Below are 26,441 nucleotides of genomic sequence, written 5' to 3' on the forward strand. Positions count from 1 at the left end.
GCAGAGAGTGATGAAGTACTAAGTGACAGTGATGAGAGTTCCGTGGAGCTATCATCATCTGATAGCAATATGGATTTTTTTAGAAGAGTTTCTTGACAGAAACCGGACTTTTGACGGAATCCAGCGTACCTATTTCCAGCGCAAACTCAGTCGGGTCCTACAGTATATATGTATACACGCGCGCGCGCGTGTGTGTGTGTGTGTGTGTGTGTGTGTGTGTGTGTGTGCGCGCGCGCACTCCGCCGCAGCACGGCTTTGCCCGCGCTGCAGCGGAGCACACACACACACACAGCGGAGGAGAGATCGCTGAAGTGACTTAAGTTATATATTTTCCCTCTAGTAAATAGGGCAGGTGGTCATTATTGTATAAATATTAAAATATAAGAGCGTTCCAGCACATGCTGGGGCGGAGGGATACCACATCACATGTGGTATCCCTCCGCCCCTCTGCTCGGTAACCATCCCCGCAAATTCTAAATAAAAAATTCTAAAATAAAAAATAACTTACCGAAAATCCTCGCTCTCATGTCATGTTCAAAACATTCTTCTTCAAAATGGTCGCTGCATATGACGTGTTTTCTCTCTGGCCAGAAGTTAGATGGCAAATCCGCTCTGTTCAAGTTGGCAATCCAGCGCCGAGCCAGGTGGCTCATGAATCGGGAAGTTGAAATAAGCAATGTTTTTTCTACTTTTACCAGTTGTGTTGGAACATCCGATGGCCATGCACGTGGGCATTGTTGCTTCAGCAAAAGCTCTTGGGAATGTCAGCGGTGAAGTCCTCTGGAAATCCGAAAAAATTGTTGATGATCGCAGCTATGTAGAACGGCTCCTATTGACTTTGCATGGAAAGCGGAGAGAAATGCTGTCGCCGCTTCCGCTTTTCCACGCCCCAGGATGTGATGTCAAACGCCCCTTACTGCCTAAATATGGGCAGTAATGTCAGCCCCCATACACAGTGATTCAGACGACAATTTATGTTTTTATTTTCTTATTGATTAAAGATAAGTTCATTAAATAACCACAAACGTATTAGTTTTAGTTATAGCTAATGATACCCTGATTTTTCCTTGTTGACCGGACTTCCCCTTTAAACAAACCCGCGAATCGAGCTCGGACAAAGAGATTAACTGATAAGAAGAAGCGAAAAGAGAGAGGGGGGAAAGCAGGGAAGAAGATGGAAAAGAAACTGAAACAGTGACCCACGGCGGGGTTATTGATGAATCACAAATCAACACAGCAAAATCAATTGTAAAATGCATGCACATACAAAGAAAATGTTCAGCAAAATAATTCCAACTTCGTCGTGGAATAAAAGCATTAACCAACACCTACAAAGTCCTAACGCCTGCCCAGGTACTTCTAAACATCCTGTTGGTGAGACAGAAATAAAAGGGGAAACTCCGTTACTTTGAGGTGCCTCGGGGCTGGTCCGGAGCGCTCCGAGTAGTGCGGCTTTCTGGACGCGCCTTGACGAGCGCAGTTTTCCGCAGGCTGCAGCAGGACGGGGAAGAAGCTCCTTCGTTTCTTCCGCTGGGTTCACAGTCGCTTTGTTGGCCAGACAAAGCAGGGTCCTCTTCGATCACTGGGAGATACGGCGTCTCTCAGTCTTTTGATCAGAGGGAATTTAAAAGTACTTATTTTAGTCGACCTCCTGTTATGCAAAGCAGGGAATAACCGTTGTGTCGAAACAATCTCGGTCCAGCGAGAAACTCGAACACGTGGCGTGGGATTACCGCAACGGAAACAGCTGTGTGTGTCTTCTCGGGTTGGCTAAAGCCAGGGAAGAAGGAAGATTGTCGTGTGTGATCGGCTTTTATAGCCATCACCATAGCAACCTTATCTTGATCGGCGGCCATTTTGCCGTGTTGCGTGATGGGAGTTGGTGGCCATTTTGACCACATGAGTTGGTGGCCATTTTGACCACATTGCATCATGGGTAACGCAGTCCGTTACGTCCCGAATTGATGCCGTTTTTTGTCTGAACTGGCACAACAGGAGTTAATGGAGATGACAAAATTAGTGTGTTTAAATGATGGAGGTGGAACAAGAATTAGTATCAGAACTGGAACAGAATCTGCAATAGATCTTACATTAGCATCAGATTCATTAGCAGGCATTTGTACTTAGGAGGTAGTTAGAGGAACGACAATAGGAAGTGACCGTTATCCAATTTTTATAGTAGTAGGTTTAAGTTTAGAAGAATATATGATAGGGATATTAGTGATAAAGAAATAGGTATAATTGATACAGATAAACATGTTGAAAATTCAAATGTTTCTTTTGTAATTTTTTGTAATTTTGTAAAATTGTTCTAGAAGCTACAGAGAAGTCAATAAAGAAGAAGGCAGGTAAGCGCAGAGTAAGAATGTACCATGGTGGACAAAGGAATGTAAAAGAGCAATACAAATTCAAAATAAAGCTTTTATAGTGTTTATCATTGTTCGTTAAACATTGTTTTCAGAATCTTATAGAATATAAACATCACAAGCAAATGTAAGGAGAATTATGAAAAGTGCAAAGAAAGAATATTGGAGGACATTTTGTTGCACAGTAGGAAGGGAGACTGAAATTGGTCAAGTTTGGGGGATGATAAAAAGAATGAATTGGATATAAAGAGAATATGGGTAGCATGTGTTAAATGATGGAATAATAACAGCAGTGGGAGATGAGGAAAAGGCAGAGATGCTAGCTAAGACCTTTGTAAATATTCACAGTTCAAATAATATTAGTGAAGAGGGGAAAAGAGCGAAGGAAGCTACAGTAAGGGAGAGTTAAGAGTTACAACAAGAAGTAGATTCTAATGACTTACTAAATGAATCATTTTCAATGACAGAACTCAAACGTACTCTACAAAACCAAGAAGTCAGCTCCAGGAATGGGTCAGATTTGTTATATAATGACAAATCAGCTCAGTGAAAATGCAAAGGGTGTTTTAATAGAACTATATAATGAAGTGTGGGAGGAGGGGAAGCTACCACAGAGCTGGAAAGAGGCTACAGTGGTACCAATACGTAAACCAGGAAAAGACTACAAATCCGGGAACTTAAAGGCCAATTGCTTTAACATCGAACATATGTAAAATAATGGAGAAAATTATAAATGAAAGATTAACATATTATATGGGAAAGAAAGGATAGTGGCTTCAGGAAAGGAAGAAATACATTGGATCCGGCTGTAAGTTTAGAAAATGAAATTAAAAAAGCACAAGTAAACAAAGAAAGCATAGTGGCCGTATTTTTTGACATAAAGAAGGCCTATGACATGAAGTGGAGAGAAGGGTTGTTAATTAAAAAACATAAACTAAGTATCATTGGATGAATATACAGATGGATGAAGAACTTTTTACATGGAAGATTAATACAAGTTAGAATAGGAAATAGTTACTCAAGAAAATACATTGTTGAGAATGGAATACCCCGAGGGAGTATAATCAGTCCTCTATTATTCTCAATATTATTAAATTATGTTTTGAGGGACATAGAGGATGGGTTAGGATTTTCACTTTTTGTGGATGACGGGGCGATTTGGAAGAGGGGAAGAAATCTGAAATTATATATTAAATATATTTGCTGTGTTGATTTTGTTTAGTTTGTTATATTTTGTTGATTTGGTTTGGTTTAGTATGAAATAGGTAGTCATTTTTATCCACACTCCATACCAGTTGGTGGCGGTAATGCTCCATTCGTTGTTTGCCAACCGCCAATAAAATCCCATGAAGAAGAAGAAGAAGAAGAAGAGGACGAAGACGAAGACGTAAACATGTTTTCCTATGACGGTGAGATGGTTCTTAAGATGAAACGAGTACTGGCACGACGCTCTCTCACACCACTCAAAGTTTGAGCTCAAGTCTGTGTGATGCCCTTATTCCTTCGTCAAGGTAAAGCTAAACACCGCGTCTGGTTACTGCTGTGCAGCCACATCTGCTAACAGTGCTCGTCAATCTTTTTGTGGTTCAGTTCAATAGGAGGGTAATACAGGTCCAGAAAGAAAAAGGCCTGTACACATATTACTTCAAACCATTTGTATTTCCAGCTATACAGCTATTCTGCATAAGTTAATTATAACATTTTGGATGCAGCCCTTGACTGCATGCTAGTGAGGAAGTTTAGCCATTTGATTCAGGTGTGTAGGGCAAGGGACATATCTAAAAGTTGCAGAACACCGGTGCTTTGAGACCACTGGTTTTAAAATCGTCTGGTTTAGTGAAAAGAATGAAAGTACTAGACAGAGTTTCTACTTTCTGAAGCCAGATTTTCCCACCTCTGTAATCAGTTCATCCATAAGACTTGATAGGTCCAAACTGCATATGTGTGTGTGTGCGTGTGTGTCAGACCTCTCAACTTTTATTAAAAGTTAAAAGTGAGAATATGCAAATTCCCGGGGGCGGAGCGGACCTGGGGGCGTGGTCGGGGCGTGGTTGACTGGACCCTGGAAGAACAGGGCCGTTTCTCAATATGCGTTCTTGAGCGTTCTCGTGTGCTCGTGTACTCGTGATACGTCATCAGCCTCAGCCCGAGCACTGTTCCAATGCTGAGAACGCCAAATCGAGAACGCGCCGAATTCCCCGGATGTTGTTCTCGCCCGCCCTCTTTATCGAGCATGCATCAGAGCAGACTTGTGCGTTCTTCAGACTGTCCGCTTGCCCAGAATGCACCGCGGCCGCAGCTTGACTCGAGACGGCGCAAACAGAGCTCACAGCGGTAAGTTAAAAATTCCCTTTTCTGCTGCTGTTGTTGTTCAAAAGTACGTTTTAAGATCGTTTGAGGCGAGAACATTATACTTTTAAGTTTTCTCTATGTGGCCTGTTTACAGAGTTAGTGCGTAATTAAAAGAAGTAGAGTGCATAATACCTCTGGTTATGATTTATTTGTTTAGTGTTTATCTGACTGACGTGTGTTGCTTTATTAACTCAATACTTGCTGGAATAAATTGTATAAGTCTGCCTAGGACGGCAGCAGCATATAAAATAAATAAATAAATACATTCTATAAATGTTTTTCCTATCTAAGTGAGTTTCTTCTGAGTCAGGACACGAATAATAGAGGAGAAAGAAGGAAAGAAAATAATAGTAATAATAGTATATGAAAAAACTGACATTTATTTTATACAAATGTTTTATCTTTGGAACAGAATGAAGGTGTAATATATTCAACAAATTATTAACAGTTACTAACATGGTTTAAAACAAAGAAATAACTCATTAAGATCTTATACAAACAGATAATGCCTATAAACTTACAATTAAAAATAGTTGGAATGGAAATTAATTTACACATTATTTTATGTATTTTTCCAGGTGGTAAAAAAAAAAGAAATGAAGCAGCATGTGAACATAACTAGAAATGATCTACATTAGGTCAGGTGTAGTCATGTTCACTTAAACATGCAGCCAGTTGCAGCAGCTCCCTGGCTGTCCTCCTCTGGGTCCACCTCCTCATCCTCCTCTGGATCCACCTCCTCGTCCTCCTCTGGATCAACCTCCTCATCCTCCTCATCTAGCTGGTCCCCTGCCTCTATACTAATACTGTGAAGGATGCAGCAGGCGGCGATTACTTTTGGGGCAAATGTCATGCGGACCTCCAACGCCCTTAAGAAGATGAAACGCCACCGTGTCTTCAGACCACCAAAGACACACTCAATGATGTTTATCAACCTTGGCGTGGTGCCTGTTGTAGCGTGCCTCCACTTGACCTGTACCAAATATAAAATTAACTTGTAATTTAGGTAATATGCTGATATGTCTTAATCTTCTATTTCACTTCTATCATCTATGTATCAATTGTGTGTCATTGCTGGCTCTATTTAAGGACAAGAAGGTAAGAGATCTTACTGGCAAGCTGTTTCCCTATAGGATGCACCACAGGCCAGCCAGCAGAGGGTCACCAGCACCTCTATCTCCTGTGGCCATCCATGGACCTTCTGATGGGCAGCAGCTGAAGGAGGAGGACGATGGTGGCCCTGTTTAGCCTGAAGGCTGGTTTCAGGTCTCCTTCATTAAAAAATATTTGGAGGATTGGCACAGAAGTGTTTATCCTCACATATTTTGTTTCTGTTTCTTCCTGTAAATAAAAAATGCCAAATGTTACCATAATTGTTTTTTGTCACCTTTTCTATGCATAAAACTATACCTGTTTAACATGCAGATTATTATAGTTCTCAAGAAAGAAAAGGTAAAATGTATAGTGTTGTATAGTAAATGTAACAAATGGCTTCCCTTCTCTGGTATTTTTACCATTTCACTGAAAAAATGGGCTGAACTAACTGCACATAATTTATAGATTAATCACTGTAAAGGTGGACAGACATAAAAATGTTTTTTCCCCCCCTTTCTTAATAATCAATGCTGTGTAGGTCAGGAGGTGCAATAAAGTAGCTTAACCCTACTGTTATTAATGTTAAAACTGGGTCTTCATTTTTATTAATATAGGAAAAATAGTCACAATTTCAACCTGATCACGTTTTTAATATCATCATCAATGTTTTTTTAAAGATAAAAGTAGAAAATAGACTGTCAATCTTAAAATGCCTACCAGTTGGCAATAGATGGGTGAGCAAAGCCTGCCTTCTGAGCCTCCTCTGCTGCATCAATCTTCTCCTTGCTCGGATTTGCCTCCCCTCAGCTGCATCACCTCCTCTTCAGCCTGCTGGTAAAGCTGACCAACGACCGAAGCAACAGCAATATTGCTCGTATCGCTCATTTTGCTTCTACAAAGTGCTGATTTTTAAAGAAGATTCAATCGCCTCTATAACTAGAACAATTACAACTCCCCACAAATAAATTCCCGCTGTTGCTTGTTTTATACCCACAGTTCTGTAATTATTTTAGATATTTTTTATACTTTTTAGAAATTAATTTAAATAAAAAACGTTTTCAATAAGATATGATGGTGTAGTGTATAAATAGTTTTGAACGTTAAAGGAATGCTCAAGCGCTGTGGGTGTGATGACGTCACGAGTATACTTCTGTTCCAATGCACAATACGTGCTGCGTGCTCGCGTTCTCGTCAAGTCCGATCTTCCTGTGTTCTTACCGAGAACAGACTTGACGAGAACGCGAGTCCGTACTCGCGTTCTCGTGAATTGAGAAACGGCCCAGGTGTTGTGCGCAATTCTGTTCCCCCATGGAAATCTGTTTCCCCTGTGTCGGGAGCGCGCATTGCAGCGAGGGAGGCTGGGCTGAACACTGTCACGTGACGTCCGATAGATTTCTCAGTTAAAACCAAAAATTAAAAAAACTCAACTCAAGGTTTTAAAATTTACTTTAATTGGTAGCTGTTTCCAAAATTATAAAATACACACCACAAATTAATAAAACAGGGTCTTCTTATGCTATTTTTAACTCTTTCACTTCACTTCTGATAGATTTCTCCGTAAAAAAACAAACAAAAAAACTCAAGTCAAGGTTGTAAAATTAACTTTAATCAGTAGCTGTTTCCAAATGTATAAAATACACACCACAAAGTAATAAAGCAGGCTCTTCCTACGCTGATTTTTAGAAGAAGTGGCGAGTTAACCCAGCGGACTTGCTAGTCCTTCAATCAATAATGCAAATGTGCATCACGTGATTTTTTACTGTTTAGAAAATGTTTAAAGACCTTGTTTTATTAATTTGTGGTGTGTATTTTATAATTTTGGAAATAGCTACCGATTAAAGTAAATTTTAAAACCTTGACTTGAGTTTTTTTAATTTTTGGTTTTAACCGAGAAATCTATCAGAAGTGACGTGACAGTGTTCAGCCCAGCCTCCCTCGCTGCAATGCGCGCTCCCGAGACAGGGGAAACAGATTTCCATGGGGGAACAGAATTGCGCACAACACCGGTGTTGTGCACAATTCTGTGCTTCTAATTGATTTCTCAGTAAAACAACTCCTATAATCATGTCAAGGTTGTAACATTCAGTTTAACCGGTAGCTGTTTACAAAATTGTAAATTAAAAATAAATAAATGGGGTCTTTCAGACATCTGAAATATCCATTATCTCCTCTCCTCCACCGAAAACTTTGGGAAATAAAGAGCAAATGTTTCCAAATTCTCAAAAATTATGTGTGATAGCATGTAGTGTACTAGAACTTTCCTTAATCCAGTAAACTGTCATATTTTACATTACAACGGGATTTACTGGTAAGTCTACACTCACGTCTTTTCAGGAAGTCTTAGGCTGTTTGTTAATTCACGAGAACGCGAGCGCGTTCTCCTGAATTGAGAAACAGCCATAATGTTTGTGTCCTGCTATCAGCCATCCTCCTTTTTCAGCAATGTAAAATCATAAATACACACTACATGCTGGAATACTGTGTTTGGTGGCTTACTTTTATTTGTCAGGCTAAAGTGACAAAAGTTGGAAAAAGACTGATTATCTTGCAATTTCAAATAACACAAAACAGCGTAAGAAGACCTCGTTTATTTATTTTTATTTTACAATTTTGTAAACAGCTGCTGAATAAACTGAATGTTACAACCTTGACATGATTAAAGGAGTTGTTTTACCAAGAAATCAATTAGAAGCGCAGTGAAAACGCCTGCAAAGCGCGCTCCCGAGACAGGGGGAATAGATTTTCACGGGGGAACAGAAGTGCACAACACCGGTCCAGTAAACTCTGTCTCATTTTTATCCAACCAACCAGACATGGAAGTAGACAATTATTACTTTTGTTAAAAAGTGAAAGAGAAGTGTTAACACGTTATTGTTCAGTTAGTTGGTTAAAATAGAAAAAAAACAACTGTTCAATCAAATAATACTGAATCAAATAAAGTAGTTTTAAGTTATTGACTGTATTATTACATTGTTACACATTAATCTATTGGTTTGTTTATCAGTGTAGATCTATAACCTCATTGGCGAATCAGGCTGAGTTTCATCAAGCCTATATGGTCTGACGTTTATGGTCTGTTTTCAGCTCCATTTGTAGCTTAGTTGATTCTGCGTTGTGTCTTGTGAGAAATAATAATCAGGCAACGGCTGATCTGGAGGCACTTTTAATGCTCCTGCATTCACATCAAAAATAGTATAAAAAAACAGGCCTTTTGTCATCAGTGTTCCACAGCGCCTGTTTAACAATGAACAATACTATTTTCAGCACATGGATGTAGCACTTTCATTAGCACTGTTTCATATGTAACACAAGAGCAGCTAAACAACTCTTAACACAGCTCTATCACTGCTCAACAAAGTCCAAATGCGACAAAGCATATTATTTTACAAAAACAATCAAACCGTCGCTTATTTAACACGGAAAACAAAACTTCATACCTTCTCCCACGGAATCTGAACAGAAAGAGCGCGACAGAGCGCATGGGCAAAACCCTTCACAGAATATAGAGGTATGATTTGTTAATTTGTCTTCTTAAACCCCAAACTAACACTCAAAACTAGAAAATTTCTAAAGAAATTTAATAAGGCGATGCCTCATGGTGCGTACTGTACCCTCAAAAATACTAACAGGAAGTAACACTGCAAATTTCACTTTCCTACGGTCTTCACAGCCCCCGCAGCGGCCGTCGAAAGGTGCCGTGTTAAGTCAATGGAGCATGTCCCTAGGAGCCTCTGGCTAGCAGCGTTGTCATTGAGACTCCCTCACAGCTGTAGCTCTGTCTTTGTCTGTAATGGCAGAACAACCCTGGCTAAGCAGAACTTGGTAGGAACTTCCTAGAGCTACTTCCGGTTAGCAACATGCTAACCGTTAGCCGTTAACATGGTTGTGATCAGTATCACCCCGCGTGATGGTACTCTGTTGGTTTGGTTGAAATCCTGTACTGAGAAGTGCCTAAAAAGGGAGAAAATACGTTGTTTATAACGTCGCCATGGTAACTCAATATGTTCAACAGTAAAGATAATAATTTACATTTTCATTCGCAACAAATTAAATTTGAATAATAATAATAATTTTCAAACAGGAAGTTACCCGCTGTTTTTCAATGGCTCTGTCGTATTTTCATAATAAAAGCTGCTGGTGCTCATACAGTATCCTACCGGACTAATTTACTTGTCAACCTAGTGTAATAACATCACACTGCTACACATGCACTTCTAGCCTGTTACAGTTTATGACCATCATCATCACCTTTTACAGCGACAGGTTTCTCATCTCATTCTCCGTGCTGACCAGACAAATCTCTTCTATGGCCCTAGGTGCTCTGGTGCGTATTTACTCAAGCCAAAGGCTCTCTGACTGCATTTGTTTGTGGTTGGGGCGGACAAAATAATGACTTTCTGCTTCGCTTTTAGTCCACTAATACTCTTAAATGGGGAATCCTATAGGATATATAGCCCTTTTTTATGCATTGCAACCCCAGAATTGATGAGTATAGGCGCAGCTTTTCAAGCTCTGCGTCTCACTGGTTCATAAGTGACGCTGATAACGTCTGTGATAACGTCTGGTATCAGCATAATTTATATCTAAAGATATCAGTTTAAGGCATTGAGGTACAGGGATTTTACCCCCATTGGTGCGCTGCACGCGAGAGATAAACAGTGGCAAAATGCATAACTAAAGACTGTAACGGGCTCCTTTAGAGGGAAGAGGAGGAATGATGATAAGGTAAGATAGGCTTTATTGATCTCACATTGGAGAAATTCACGTCACATTGGCTCAGTAATCAATAATCAGAAGAAGGTGCCAAACGTAGGACAAGGTGCATCGGTTATATACAGTGTCCTCGTTTAAGCTATACAGTGGATCAAAAAAAAGAAGTAGATAAGAAAAATAAGAATAAAAATACAAAATAGAAACTAGAACTGCAAGCAGTTATTAACGGGTTCCAAGCCCACCCATGCCCGCCCCATTGAGCATGTTCCTGGACTTCAGTTCAGCGTTCAACACCATCAAAACTGGAACATCTGGGCTTCAGCACACCTCTTCGCAACTGCCTGCTAGACTTTATCACCAACAGACCTCAGTTGGTCCGGGTCGGACAGAATACCTCTGAAGTCATCACCCTCAGCACAGGCTTTCCTCAGGGCTGTGTCCTGAGCCCCCTGCTGTTCACCCTGATGACACACGACTGTGTCCCCAGATTCACCACCAATCACATCTTGAAGTTTGCAGACGACACAACGGTGGTGGGCCTAATTAAAGACGACAACGACCAGGACCAGGACTGATCCTGAACGTGGAGAAAACGAAGGAGATCATCGTGGACTTCAGGAAGAAATGGCCTCGCCATGCTCCACTTCTCATTAACAGCTCAGCTGTGGAGGTGGTGAGCAGCAATAAATTCCTCGGGGTGCACATAACACACAACCTCAGCTGGTCTGTGAACACCATGTCACTGGCGAAGAGGGCACAAAAGCACTTGCACTTACTGCGGAAGATGAGGAGAGCCCACCTGCCCCCGCCCGTCCTCACGACCTTCTACAGCAGCACCATAGAGGGCATTGTGACCAGCTGTTTGTCTGTGTGGTGTGGATGCTGCATCGCCTCTGACTTGAGGGACCTGAGGAGAGTGATGATGACAGCAGAAGAGATCATCGGGGTACCCTACCCTCCATTAAAGACATTTCATCCCAGCGCTGCCTGTCCTGAGCCCATAACATTATCAGAGACCCCTCACAACCCCACCATGGAATGTTCTCCCTGCTGCCCACTGGGAAAAGGTTTTGAGGCACCTGCTGCAGGTCCACCAGGTTTTGCAACAGCTTTTTTTGTGTTGCCATCTGACTGTTGAACTGTAAACTGGAGTCTACACATTTGCATCATTATCTGGCATTACCAATGTTGTTGAACTTTTATTATTTTTTTAAAAAATACATAAGGTAATGCGTTTTTTAACGCAAAGGAGGAGGGATATAAGGCCTAACAGAAAAACTCATAAAGCCAATCTTTACCTTATCAGGAAGAACGCCACCTTGAAACTACAAAATTTCCGAGAGACTCTCTATTTTTTCCCAATCCACAGATTTTAACAATCTTTTTAACCTACGCACTTCACCACCTTGTATATTTCTTTTATGTTTTTCCAAATCTTCCTTGAGTGGAATACCAGTGATTACACTACGTGATACTCTATTTTCTCCAACAACTTTCTTTTCACTCAAAACCTGATCATCCAGACAAGACAGATCACCCGCTATTACCATCTAATGTAGAACAGATTACTGGATCAATGTGTATTTCTGTGCTTCTTTGTCTGTCTTGTTGTGTCTCTGCTCTGTCTTCTTTAACCCCCAGTCAGTCGAGGCAGATGACCGTTCATACTGAGCCCGGTTCTGCTGGAGGTTTTTCCTTCCCGCTAATAGGTGGTTTATAATTCCACTTTCGCTTCATGCTTGCTCAGTATGAGGGATTGCTGCAAAGCCATGAACAATGCAGAGGACTCTCCCTGTAGCTCTATGCTTCTCCAGGAGTGAATGCTGCTTGTCGGGACTTTGAAGCAATCAACTGGTTCCCTTATATTCAATTAAATTTTATTTATATAGCGCCAAATCATGAAACATGTCATCTCAAGGCACTTTACAAAGTCAAGTTCAATCATATTATACAGATTGGGTCAGATTATACAGATTGGTCAAAAATGTCCTATATAAGGAAACCAGTTGATTGCATCAAAGTCCCGACAAGCATCATTCACTCCTGGGGAAGCGTAGAGCCACAGGGAGAGTCGTCTGCATTGTCCATGGCTTTGCTGCAATCCCTCATACTGAGCAAGCATGAAGCGACAGTGGGAAGAAAAACTCCCCATTAACGGGAAGGAAAACCTCCGGCAGAACCAGGCTCAGTATGAATGGTGATCTGCCTCGACCGACTGGGGGTTACAGAAGACAGAGCAGAGACACAACAAGACAGAAAAAAAAGCACAGAAGCACACATTGATCCAGTAATCTGTTCTACATTAGATGGTAGTAGCGGGTGAGCAGTCTTCTCTGGATGATGTCACAGTTAACAGAACGCCAGACCAGGTGTACCTACTATGAAGATAAAAGAGAGAGAACAGAAAGTTAAAGCAGAAATGACAACACATAATGCATAATTGAAGAACAGTAGAACTCTATAGAGTGAGAAAATTAGATTCTGATATCCCCCAGTAGCCTATGCCTATAGCAGTAAAACTATAAAGGTAGCTCAGAGTAACATGAGCCACTCTAGTTATAAGTTTTGTCAAAAAGGAAAGTTTTAAGATTAGTCTTAAAAGTAAACAGGGTGTCTGCCTCACGGACCAAAACTGGGAGTTGGTTCCACAGGAGAGGAGCCTGATAGCTAAAGGATCTGCCTCCCATTCTACTTTTAGAGACTCTAGAAACCATCAGCAGACCTGCAGTCTGAGAGCGAAGTGCTCTGTTAGGAACATACGGGGTAATCAGAGCTCTGATATATGATGGAGCTTGATTATTAAGGGCTTTATACGTTAGAAGAATTTTAAATTCTATTCTTGATTTAACAGGAAGCCAATGAAGGGAAGCTAAAATTGGAGAAATATGACCCCGCTTGTTGATTTTCATCAGAACTCTTGCTGCAGCATTTTGGATGAGCTGAAGGCTTTGAACTGCATTTTGTGGACTTCCTGATAGTAAAGAATTACAATAGTCCAGCCTTGAAGTAACAAATGTATGGACCAGTTTTTCAGCATCACTCCTGGACAGAATGTTTCTTTTTTTTTTTTTTTTTTTTTTTTTCCCAGTGTCCTGTCTAGCAATATGGCAATAGGAATTGATATCTCAATGCCAGATAGAGCTCGACAGATTTTGCTTTTACAAGTGGGGCAAACAGCTTTCGCCATAGTGCTCCACTTGATTTATGCTTGTAAATAGCTTTATTATGATTCCTGCAAGGAGAATTTCAAATTATATGGACATGACAATGGGAGAGTAAAGGAAGAACAAAAAGTGAAAGAAAAGAAAAAAAAAGAGGAGATAAAAGGAAGAGAATGATAAAACGTCCTCTGTCTGCTCCATCACCTGGAAAGAGACACAAAAAGAACAGCACAACCAACAGACATAAAGCAACAGATACACTCGAATAACACCTAGATGCCATTGCTAAATCATATATATTATTATGTAAGCTGACATGTGTAATGTGATATTTGAAAAAAGAAAGTGAAAAAACATAAATAAATAAATAAATAAATTATAAGATTACTGTATATAAGTGAACACTTAATACCTCGGACCCAGCACCTGTGGGAGATGTGAAAGTGCACTAGTTTAGGTGAAGATTATCCAGAAATAGCTTGATAGTGATTGTGGAGAACCGAAGACCCACCTTCCCCGAGCACAGAGGCAGGCGTCAGGGGACCCGTAACCCCGGACTCCCAAAGGGGTCCCTAAAGCAGGTCGCCCAGGAGGGGCCGACACAGGATATCTGCAACCCCCCCCCCAAGGGAGGAGCAGAGACGACCCCGAGGAAATTCCCCAGCCACCGCAATGCCGACGCCCTCAAGAGCCGCGGAGACGAGCCCGTGGGCTCCGCCGGCAGCTAGCCCCGCTGAAGTGGTCCCGGCCATGGGCCCTGAGGGCCAGAGGCCCCAGGGGCGCCCCGCCCCCGCGACGAGGGCCCCGGCCGCCCCCCGGGGGGCCAGGCCCCGCGAAGAGGCCGCCGGGAGTGGGCCGGCGCACGCCCGGGAACCCGCCCCAAACCTGAAGCCAACCAATGCGCCAGGGGGCCAAGGCGCCCGCCAACAAAGTGGAGGAGGGCAGGACGTGGGGGGATGGGCTCCGCACCTATCGGAGACTTGAGATGTTCTTGGGAGAGGGAGCGGACCACACCCATACCTGGGGAAAAAAAAAAAAAAAAAAACTCATTCACCCCATCCCTCCTTGTGCCCCACTCACCACACACAGAGAAAAAAAGACGCTGTACACACATTCCCACATAACACTCACATCCAACACTGACCAAAGGGGGGGGGGGGGTCACCCCAAATCGACTATACGACTGCTTGTGCCCGACCCCCGGCCCCAGACCAGACGCCCCCCGGACCGGGCCCCCCCAAGAGGGCGGGCCAACATGACCCGCACGAGCCACCCGGCCAGAGCCCCCCCTCCCCCTAAATACCTAATAAACCCCCTCCCTCCCCCCACCTTACCCTTGCCATCCCTGCCCCCCGCCCCCTGGGGGGAGCAGAGGCATCAGCCCCAGACCTGGCAAGCCGCTGACTGCACACCGCAGCCCCCCGCCAAGACCCCGGACACAGTGGCCCGCACCTCCTCCAGGCCCCAGACTCCTTGCCGCCATCGGAGAACGGGTGTGTGCAGAAGACCCCGACCCTCCCTACGCCTGCTCAAATGTTGTGTTGTTGCATGTTGTTCTCAAGTGCGTTTAAAAACTGGGAGCGCCGAAGGGGATGCACGGCACAGCCCACCCCCCTTCCGGAAGGTAGCTGTTGCCAGCGCACCCCCTCCGTGTGACTGCCCAGAACCCTCAATGTCTAAGTGGGAGAGGAGGTGAAGGGAGCCGTCCGAGGTGTGGCCCACACAACATAAGCCCCCCCCCCCAGACGTCTTCCCCCCACTCCCCCTTACCATGGCCTATATGAGTGTGCGATGTGAAAAATGTTTGAAGTGAAAGTGTCTAAGATGCATGATAAAATTGGGGAGAGGGGCGTCACCAGAAAGTGGCAACCTCCAGTAACGCCCCCTCCCTCATGACCTACATGTGTGGCGGCGTGATGGAGCAGGCAGAGGGAGGAGTCCGGGGATGGGGAGCAAATGACTGGGAAGCCAACCCAGGGAGCCAGCTCCCCTACTGACTCCAATAGGCACCCCCGCTCCCCGAAAGCCCCACCCAGAGAAGGGGGCCTCGCCAGCGGCACCACCGTAGCCCGGGGGCCAGGGAGAGGCCGCAGGGCCCGCCAGCCAACCACCCACCAGGACCAACACCTCAGCCCCCCCAGCCCACCCATCAAGCCTACTTAAACTAAATAAATAAATAAATAAATAAATAAATAAATAAATAATAATAAGAGGGAGGGACCCTGGCCAGCCGGCCCGCACGAGCCACCCCGAAACCCGCACCGGAAGACGACACGGACCAGGACCGTGACAGGGGGCCGGACACAAGCCCACCATAACGTCAACCCCCCCAACCCCCCCCCCCACCCCACCCCCACCCGTGGATTTAATCCCTCCCCAACACTAACGTTCAAACAACTCACCATACATTCGACAGTAGACATCCAGGCTGGGTAGATCCCTACTCCCCCTCCTTTCCCCTCCCCCCACTGGCAGAGTGCCTATCCAATGAAGGAGAAGAGCATCTGCCCAGAGGTGTTAATGACCATGCCCCCCTACCAGCTCAACGGGCCCCGAGGCCCCCCAGCGCACCAGAGGCCCCGTGCAGGGGCGGACACCCGGGCGCGCGCCGGCCCACTGGACAGAATGTTTCTAATTTTGGCGATATTCCGGAGGTGAAAAAAGGAAACTCTGGAAACCTGTTTAATATGGGATTTAAATGACATGTCTTGGTCAAAAATAACACCAAGATTTTTTACTTTATTACCAGAGGCCAAGTTAATGCCATCCAGATTAAGTGATTGATTAAGAACTTTGAGGACTCTGGCCCAAAGATTACAACTTCGGTCTTGTCAGAATTTAGATGCAGGAAATTTAAAGTCATCCAGCTTTTGATGTCAACAAGACATGACTGCAGTCGAAGTAATTGATTGGATTCATCAGGATTTATGGATAAATATAGCTGAGTATCATCAGCATAACAGTGGAAATTAATCCTATGTTGTCTGATAATTTTGCCGATCGGAAGCATATATATATAGTAAAGAGAATTGGTCCAAGGACTGAACCCTGTGGTACTCCAAAGGTGACCCTAGAGTTTGAGGAAGATTTATTATTAACATGAACAAACTGGAATCTGTCCGATAGATAAGATTTAAACCAGCCTAATGCTTTCCCCTTAATCCCTACAGCATGTTCAAGTCTTTGTTGGAGAATATTGTGATCAACTGTATCAAATGCAGCACTGAGATCTAACAGGACAAGTACAGACACAAGTCCATTATCTGAGGCCATGAGAATATCATTAGTGACCTTCACCAGAGCTGTTTCAGTGTTATGATGAGCTCTGAAGCCTGACTGAAACTCCTCAAGTAGGTCATTGCTTTGTAGATGTTCACAAAGTTTATTAGCAACTACTTTCTCAAGAATTTTAGATAAGAAAAGAAAATTAGATATAGGTCTGTAGTTTACTAACTCATCTTGATCAAGAGAAGGTTTCTTAAGTAAAGGTTTAATAACAGCTACTTGTGGTAACTTACATATCCATTTACTAAGGATAGATTAATCATGTCTAAAATAGTGCCACTGATCAAAGGGAATATGTCCTTAAACAACTTGGTTGGCATTGGGTCTTTCTTATATAGGACATTTTTGACCAATTTGTATAATATGATTGATTTTGACTTTGTAAAGTGCCTCAAGATGACATGTTTCATGAATTGGCGCTATATAAATAAAATTGAATTGAATTGAATTAAGGCTCTTTGAATGTGTATATTCCATGTTATTCTTTCGTCAAACCAAACCCCTAAAAATTTTAATTGTTTCACTCTTTCTATTTCTTGATTGTAAGATTTTAATTTAACATCATTCATTTTCTTCCTTGAAAAGAACATTGTTTTAGTCTTATCCACTGAGAATTTAAATCCCCATTTTAATGACCATGCTTCAACTTTAAAAATAGTTTCTTGCATCTTTTTAGTAATAAACTCCAAATTACTTCCTCTCTTCCACATAGCTCCATTATCAGCAAAAAGAGAAAAACCCATTCCATTATCTATATTTTGAAACTCTGAATCTCAAGCATACTTCTTGGTAGTTGCAAAGAAAACACATCATCTATCATTACCGAAACTAATAAAGGACTTATTATACTTCCCTGTGGAGTACCATTTTCAACAATATTTTTCTCAGAATGATAATTACCTATTTGAACATGTATTTTGTTTTTTAGGTGGAAAATCTTTGATCCACTGACACATCCTACCTGTAATACCCGTCTTTATAATTTTAATTAATAAACCTTCTTTCCACAACATAAGCCTTTTCAATATAAAAAAAACACTGCTACAATACTTACTTTATTAATTTCTGATTTCAAATTCCAATTCCTCCCTCTTCAAGTTTCGGCTCCGCTTAGAAACAGCACAGGATGTGACGTCACATCATGTGATGTGCCCAAATATGGGCAAAATGGCCGCCCTGTTCACAGCTCTGGAGAGTCAGAGCTCAGGATGGTGAGAGCTGTGAACAGATCATACAATTCATAAATTCGTTAAAAATCAACGGTGTGCTCTAGAATTCTGAAAATATTCATGGATCTCAGAGAGTGGTTTATCTAACTGTGTGATTTTTTTTTTAAATACCCATTGAAAAAAAGTGTTTCAGAGAAAATAATTAAACTTTATAGTCTTGCACATGTGAATTTCAAAGTCTTTTAAATAGTTCAAAATCGCCTGGATTTTTACCAAACTGAAGTCCACGTTTAGTCTGAATGTGCTTTACAAATAGTGGCCATTTTTATTGGGATTGAACAATATTTGTGGAAAATACATTGATTTCTCCATTTTACAAACTTTTAAAAAATCAGAGTGTGCAACTTTGAAAAACCTCGATAAATGCAGTGAGAGAATTGTTACATCTTATTCAAGGAATACATCCTGAAAATCTGAGATCGTTACACCACAAAATTGATTTTTAGTAATTTTTTAAAGTTTTATAGGTTTTTTTCACACTTTTGGAAATAGGCCCCGCCCACTTGTTTCAATCATTACCATATTTAAGACTTTAGTTAAGAGCTATTACTGGAAGGGGATGAAAAAGGTTTTGTAAAAATCCGATAAGCCATTCTTGCGTAGTAGATTTTTTGACATCACAGCGCCCCTTAGTGATGGACGATCCTCAAACGCGGGTCACATGTGCAAAATCTTATTTGGACTATGTGTTATGAAGAACATGTCAAAATCTGTTATAGTTTTAGAATAATAAGCAATTACATTTAGAGCTAGCTAGCTAACAATCACTTATTTTAGCGTTACTTTTCGAAAAAGTCAAAATTCAAAAATCCGCCGCGATAACTTTTATTTGTCCATGACACGCTTATATATAAAGTTTTGCGCGGATTGCACAAAAAATGTAGGAGGAGTTTAACAAGAAAGGTTTAACCTTTGTAGCCATGTAGCGCGAAAACTAGCTGGGAAACGAAGGGTGTGCCAATTCACTTTATTTTGCAGAATCATCCAATAAACAAAGTTACATCAAGTTTTTGAGAGTAGGACCAGTATGTATATATATATATATATATATATATATATATATATATATATATATATATATATATATATATATATATAATATTATATATATATATATAGTGTATATGTGTATATATATATATATATATATGTATATATATATATATGTATATATATATATATATATATTATATATACTAATGTGTGTATATATGTGTGTGTATATATATATGTCTCTCTCTCTCTCTCTCTATCTCTCTCTCTATCTCTATATCTCTCTCTGTGTGTCTCTCTCTGTCTCTCTCTCTCTCTCTCTCTCTCTCTCTCTATATCTCTCTGTCTCTATCTCTCTCTATCTCTCTCTCCACTCTCTCTGTATATCTCTCTCTCTCTCTCTCTCTCTCTCTCACACATATATACACATATATAGATATATATATATCTATATATATATATATATGTATATATCTATATATATCTCTATATATATATATGTGTGTGTGTATCTCTATATCTCTATCTATCTATCTGTGTATCTATCTCTATATGTATATCTATCTGTGTGTGTATATATCTCTCTCTCTATCTCTATATCTGTGTGTCTATATCTATCTCTCTGTCTATCTATCTATATGTGTGTGTATCTCTCTATCTCTATCTATATATCTGTGTGTGTATATATATATATATGGTGTGTGATATATATTATATATGTGTGTGTATATGTATATGTGTATATATATATATATATGTGTGTGTGTATATGTATATGTGTATATATATATATATGTATATGTGTATATATATATATATATGTGTGTGTGTATATATGTATATATGTGTGTGTATATATATGTGTGTGTATATATTATATTATATATATATATATTATACTATTATATATTATATATATATATGTTTGTGTGTTATATGTTGATATTAATATGTATATATGTATGTGTGTGTGTATATATATATATATATATGTGTGTATATATATGTATATATGTATATATATATATGTGTGTGTGTATATATATATGTATATGTGTATGTATATACATGTATATGTATATATGTATGTAGGGCTGCACAGTGGCGCAGTGGGTAGCGCTGTTGCCTTGCAGCAAGAAGGTCCTGGGTTCGAGTACACCCCTGGGTCTTTCTGCATGGAGTTTGCATGTTCTCCCTGTGCATGTGTGGGTTCTCTCCGGGTACTCCGGCTTCCTCCCACAGTCCAAAAACATGACTGTTAGGTTAATTGGCTTCTCCAAATTGTCCTTAGTTGTGAGTGTGTGTGAGAATGGTTGTTTGTCCTGTTTGTCTCTCTGTGTTGCCCTGCGACAGACTGGCGACCTGTCCAGGGTATATATATATATATATATATATATATATATATATATATATATATATATGTATATATATATATATATATGTGTGTGTGTGTATATATATATATATATATATATATGTGTGTGTGTATATAAGATCTTACAAAGTTGTATTTATGTTCTAGCTCTGTATCCTACTAGTGGATATTATATTTGTCAGTATTTCAACATTTCTCTCATTTCTCTTTTACTTACAGATGCCTTCATTTGGTTTTCTGGATAAATTGGAAACATTTTTTCGGACTGGAAGATTTGAAGAAAACTCATCTAAAAGTTTAAAAAAAGGAATCAAAGCTGCCTGCAAAAGATTTACCTACAAAGGTAATCCAATAAATAATAATAATGAAGACAAAAAAGTGGAGATTTTCATCTTGACAGTAAAAACTATAACTGGAGAAATAAATCCAGTAATGAAGTAATGCCTTTAATTTCTTTCAGCACATTTATAGCCTATAAATACCCACATTTTGCCACAAGTCTCTTATTGAAAAGTCTTTCATTCCAATTTTAAATCCAAATTAATGAAAAAAATTATCATTAATTCTCAAATTCTAATAATCTAAAAGTTCTCAACTTTACAGATGGGCTTTTTAGACCCTTTTCCATACTGGAATTGTCAATTTGTTATTGGCAATGTTTCCACATGTCCACATACTTTCACATGTCATGCCAATATGTTTCTCAGCTACTATCAAATCTGAAGTTAGGCCAATGGTATTAAATCAGCTTTTCCCACTCAAACCACTTTGACTTGGCTTTATGAAGACTTGATTTAGCATTACTTAAAGACAAAAGATTGTGTGAATCTATTTCAGTTTTCATTAAAATGTTTGTTGACTTAGAACTCTAGGTGTCTTACCCTCCCTGTTGTCTTATACCTTGAAAGCTGTTTGTAACTATTACATCATATCCTCTATTTGAATTGTGAACAGACAGAGGAAGTGTGACCAAGAGAAACGTCATGGCATGGTACCATAAGACAGAATATGGCTCATACTGTTTGATATTACTATTAATCTTTAACACAACATATTTTTGCTAAGATTCTAGCTCTGCGTTTAAATTAGACTTAGACAAACTTAGTGCATACAAAACGAAATTTTATTGCCTACAGCTTACAACAATGTAAAGAGATAATAAATAAAATAACCGTACAATTTAAAATGCAGCAGTGATAAGAATGTACAGTGCAGGAAAAAAATACATTGTGTTGTGTACTTGGAATCTCTAGGAGTGCAGAAGATTTAAATTCAGTCAGTCCATGAACTACATAGATATCTTTATATATTCTATTTGGGTCATATTTATTAAGACGTTCAGTTTTCTTTATTCTCTGTTACGAATTTCTAACAATTACGTCATAGTTCACGAAGGAATTTGGTAATAGTTTATGCCGCATTATATCATAACTATTACATTTTGCGGTGGTTATTAAAAAATGCAGCAATTAAAAAGAAATTGTATTTCATTATGCTAAAAACAATCACAAATCAATCTTAATATTTTGGATTCATAAAAAGACATTCATTTGATTTGGATGAACACAAAACTGATTTGTGAACATTTATTGCATAGTGCAACACATCATTATTTTATAAAAAAAAAAAAAGAAAAACAGGAACCGCCTCATTTTGTAATAACCACTGCAAAATGTAAGTGTTACAACATAATATGGGACAAATCTATTTCATAATGTGTTCATGGATTTTATTACATTCTGTGGCCATTATTACAAAATGGGGTTTTGGTGATGTTTTATTTTAGTCTGAATATATTACATTAAAACGGTATGCTGTAGTATTGCATAATGTGGCATTACAAGTCACTTTAGATATTTCCAAGCCTGACACTTTTGAAAAAATATATAAATACTAATTTCATGGCTTCACTTGAGTGCTCCAAAGAAACAAACTTTTTGTTTATAAAATTGTGCTTTTATACATCTAACTTGATACACAAATGAAATACAAAAGTAATACAACACTTTCCACTATACAAAAATAAAATGAAATCATTAAAGTTTGCTGAGCCTGAAGCTGTAAAATGATTCATTCTCCAGATGGCCTTTTGTGGCGACCTTATCGAGGTCGCCTTCTTCGTGTTGTCAGAAGTGACAGTGAAATTCGAGAGATCCTGACACGCTACCACGATGATAATAACCATGCTGGCCGAGAACGGGTTGTGAAAGAAATTATGGTGAGTGTAGATTATCTGTTATTTATGTAAAACTGTCTAGTAGTTTGTGTTAAAAACAGATCTTCATGTTTTTCCAGCTGATGTACTACTGGGTTGGAGTGACGGAGACTGTGAAGAATTGGGTCAAAGCTTGCCCAGCTTGTCACAGCCGTGCTCCTCCTCATTCTTCTCAACCAGCTGTTTATTTTTGCCTGGTTTACGGATGCGATGCCTCCAGTTATGCTTTCCCTGAACTCAGCTTCCACAGGTCAGGCAAGAAAACACAAAACACTTATTGTTACAGCCCCTAAATCAAAACAAGAATAAATGTTCTCTTTCATAATAAGTCTTGAAATTGGTCATTGGTATTATGTTGACATGAAAACAATAAGAAACCTAAGAATCCTACAGGTCCAGTTGTGTGTTGTTTCTTTAAATTTGGTAAAATGATGTTAATGTGTCATGTGGGGGTTCTCCTTGATGCCTGTAGGTTTCCTGAAGATGAGGCTAAGCGAAAGAAGTGGTTGCAGGTGGCTCAGAGGGATGAAGCCTCAGTACGCACAAACTCTTACATCTGCTCCAAACACTTTGAAATGTCGTGCTTTACACTTACTGAAGAAGGTCAGCTGGTGCTGTCCCCAGATGCTGAACCAACCATATTGCCGGTCCATGGAAATGAGGTGATACACTGATGCTGGCTTAGTTTATTGGTGTACTCTGCATTGATTGGACAAGTAATTTAAGGACAAAATCAATTATTTCTACTAGTTATGCAAACAAATAATCGACTTACGGTTAATTATTAAATGTATTTATTTATTTATTTATTTATCTATATAGCACCAATTCACAATACATGTCATCTCAAGGTGCTTTACAAAAGTCAAATTCAATGAAATCATACAGGCAGATTGGTCAAAAAATGTCCTGTCTAAGGAAATCCAGTAGATCTTGGCAAGCAGCATTCACTTCCTCCTGCAGGCGTCTGCATTGTCGATGGCTTTGCAGCAATCCCTCATACCAAGCATGCATGAAGAGACAGTGGAGAGGAAAACTCCCCTTTAACAGGAAGGAAAGCCTCCAGCAGAACCAAGCTCGGTGTGAAAGGCCATCTGCCTTGACCGACTGGGGGTTAGAGAAGATTGAGCAGAGACACAAAAAGCACAGAAACACACATTGATCTAGGAATCCTTTCTATGTTATATGGTGTTTTGCTATAACACTGTTCTAAGTTATTTAATGTTTAATAAATAACTCTTGTCTGTTAGGTATTGTCCGGTGAATATCAGCCCAAGGGCTGATATTGGGACGATAGTTGAAAGGAATGATTCAAGCACTGACGTTCTTTTAACAGCAAACTCTTCATAAATATGGAATAAAGGAGAGACGACTTATTTTCAAGTTGAAGAATTTATTAACAGAAATAAAATGACCTTTCAGACAACATCATTATAGAATGCTGTTTATCTGAATGAACTATATTTCAATCAACAAATCCTCTCTACAAGGCTAGTGAAACTTAACTAAAACTACTAAGCAAAATGAAGATGAAAAGTTAAGGAACTACTATGTACACACAAAAGAAACAAAAGACAAAATAAAGTGGTTGATCAGCATCATCAGAATAATTCAGTGATTCCTGGTTCACTACAGGTCTAAGTTAAAGAACCAAAGTTCATCTTAAAGAATGTGAATTGAGGTTAAATTAGCTTGACTAATTCAGAACATTTGGCATGTGTCTCAACCCATTCACAATGAAAATCCTGAGCTAAACAAAACATTTGATGAAATAACATTTTAAAGAATGATTTTCTCAGTAAACATCAGTGAACTCCCACAACGCTCCATTTTATTAATGTGATTATACCTCTGGGAGGCTAGGGGTCGCTGTAGCGCAAAACACCTTTAAATCAACATTAATATTCCATTTTGATGTGGTAATAACACTCTACAGTACTATTGAACAATGGTGGAGCGAATTAAACAAACGGGGGATAAGACGACGAAGTTTTGCGCGGAGCGGGGGGTGAGGTGGTCGACGACAACTTTTGCGCCGGAGGGGGGGGGGGTATCCATGTGTTTTTTCCCTGCCATTCACTATATGCACGCGCGAAAGCAACAACAAAAAACCCAGTGTTAACGTCAAATAAACAACATATTTAGTTTTTGTTTTTTTTATGTTGCTAAGGCGGTACCGTGAGTTTGCGCTGCGGGAAACCCCTGGCTGCGGGAAACCCTGCGCCGCGGGAAACCCTGACATATGACACGAGAACTACAACAACTACGTAATGTATGTTTGCTAACAACTAGCGTTTACCTCAGGCTAATTACATAGTGGGATACGTGGACATGTTTAGCAGGGGTCAGGGCTCTACTGCATCTAAACAGTCCAAACACTGATCAGGTTCTCAAGATGCCTCCAAAGCTGCCTCACTTACTGAGGACTAGCTAACCATGTTTGGGAGAATGCCAATGATTTTATGTTTAATAGAATTGTTATGCAATTACCTATTTTATTATTATGTCATAGTTTGAGTTCCTGCCTTAGTTTAGTTTCTGTTTTTGGGTTCTTTTCTATTTTAGCTTGTGTCCTGTTTCAGTCTTGGTTCCATCTTAGGTTGGGCCTTGTCATTTATTGTATGTTCTAGATTGGTTCTTGAACTGTTTTTTAGTTTACCTGTTTCAGTAGTTCAGTTCCACCTCCAGCCACATCCCTGATCAGCTCCTCCTAGTCTAATTAGTTTCATTCCATTCACCTGCTCACTTGCCTACTTATATCCGCCTCTGTCCCTTGCACTCTGCCCGATCATTGTGTTTGTGTTTTTTCCTGCCTGGGGTAAGTCTGATCCTGTTTTGCCTATCTGCCTGTACCCAACCTGATTCTGTTAGTTTTTACCTGGATTATTTGACCTGTTCTGCTCTTTTTGTTATTAGATCAGCCACACTCTTGACCAGTTTATTTAGGGTGTTGGCTGTGGATCGTTTAAGTTTTTTGGACACTGCCTCCTTGCTTTTTGGCTTGGTGCCCTCTTTTGGTTTTTTGCTCTGTTAATAAATCACCTTTTTTATTTTAACCTTGCTTGTCTGGCAGAGTTCAGGGTCCTCTGTTTCTGACTCATGACATATTAATTATAATTGGCAATTATAATTGAATAATATATCATTCAAAATCAAAGAATAGCTATAACGAAAATGAATTCAAATGGTTGTGATCAAGGGCTATGAGCCTGTAATGATTAGCACTAACTGGTTTATTAATTAGCAGTTATGAACTTATTTATACTGGAAAAGTATTATCTAACCAGTTGCTTACTGGTTACACTTGTCCAGCAAACGTTGATAACTTATTATAATTGGAGTTTTACTCCTTCACCACAAGCCAATGAAAATGTCTGTTTATTCAGTTATTAACTCAAAAGGAGATAATTCGGTAACACTTAGAGACCATTCAATTTCTGACTCAAAATGATCACAAACACCTACGATTTCACGAGCTGTTATTTATTAAACTGGTATTTAAGATAAGATATAATAAGATAGGGTTTATTGATCTCACATTCCCTGTTACAACAATTATTCTGCTTAATAAAACAGTAGGAAACACTACTGGAACAACTACATATTTCGAAACAAACCCTAAGTTGGTTTAAATCTTATCTTGAGCAACAATATCAG

General features: G+C 39.9%; 1 protein-coding gene across 1 annotated transcript in view; it reads left to right on the forward strand.

Moving 5' to 3' along the window:
* Positions 1-3,717: 3,717 nt before the first annotated feature.
* Positions 3,718-26,441, forward strand: part of LOC105922430 — an 85,016-nt gene continuing 62,292 nt past the window's right edge. Inside the window, exons 1-5 of the mRNA XM_036129966.1 lie at positions 3,718-3,775; positions 20,789-20,912; positions 22,651-22,787; positions 22,865-23,034; positions 23,257-23,446. Coding sequence (XP_035985859.1) covers positions 3,770-3,775; positions 20,789-20,912; positions 22,651-22,787; positions 22,865-23,034; positions 23,257-23,446 — 627 coding nt within the window. The 5' untranslated portion in view covers positions 3,718-3,769. The remainder of the gene's footprint in view (positions 3,776-20,788; positions 20,913-22,650; positions 22,788-22,864; positions 23,035-23,256; positions 23,447-26,441) is intronic.

Source organism: Fundulus heteroclitus, unplaced genomic scaffold (genome assembly GCF_011125445.2).
Source record: "Fundulus heteroclitus isolate FHET01 unplaced genomic scaffold, MU-UCD_Fhet_4.1 scaffold_261, whole genome shotgun sequence".
In the NCBI taxonomy this organism is placed as follows: Eukaryota; Metazoa; Chordata; class Actinopteri; order Cyprinodontiformes; family Fundulidae; genus Fundulus; species Fundulus heteroclitus.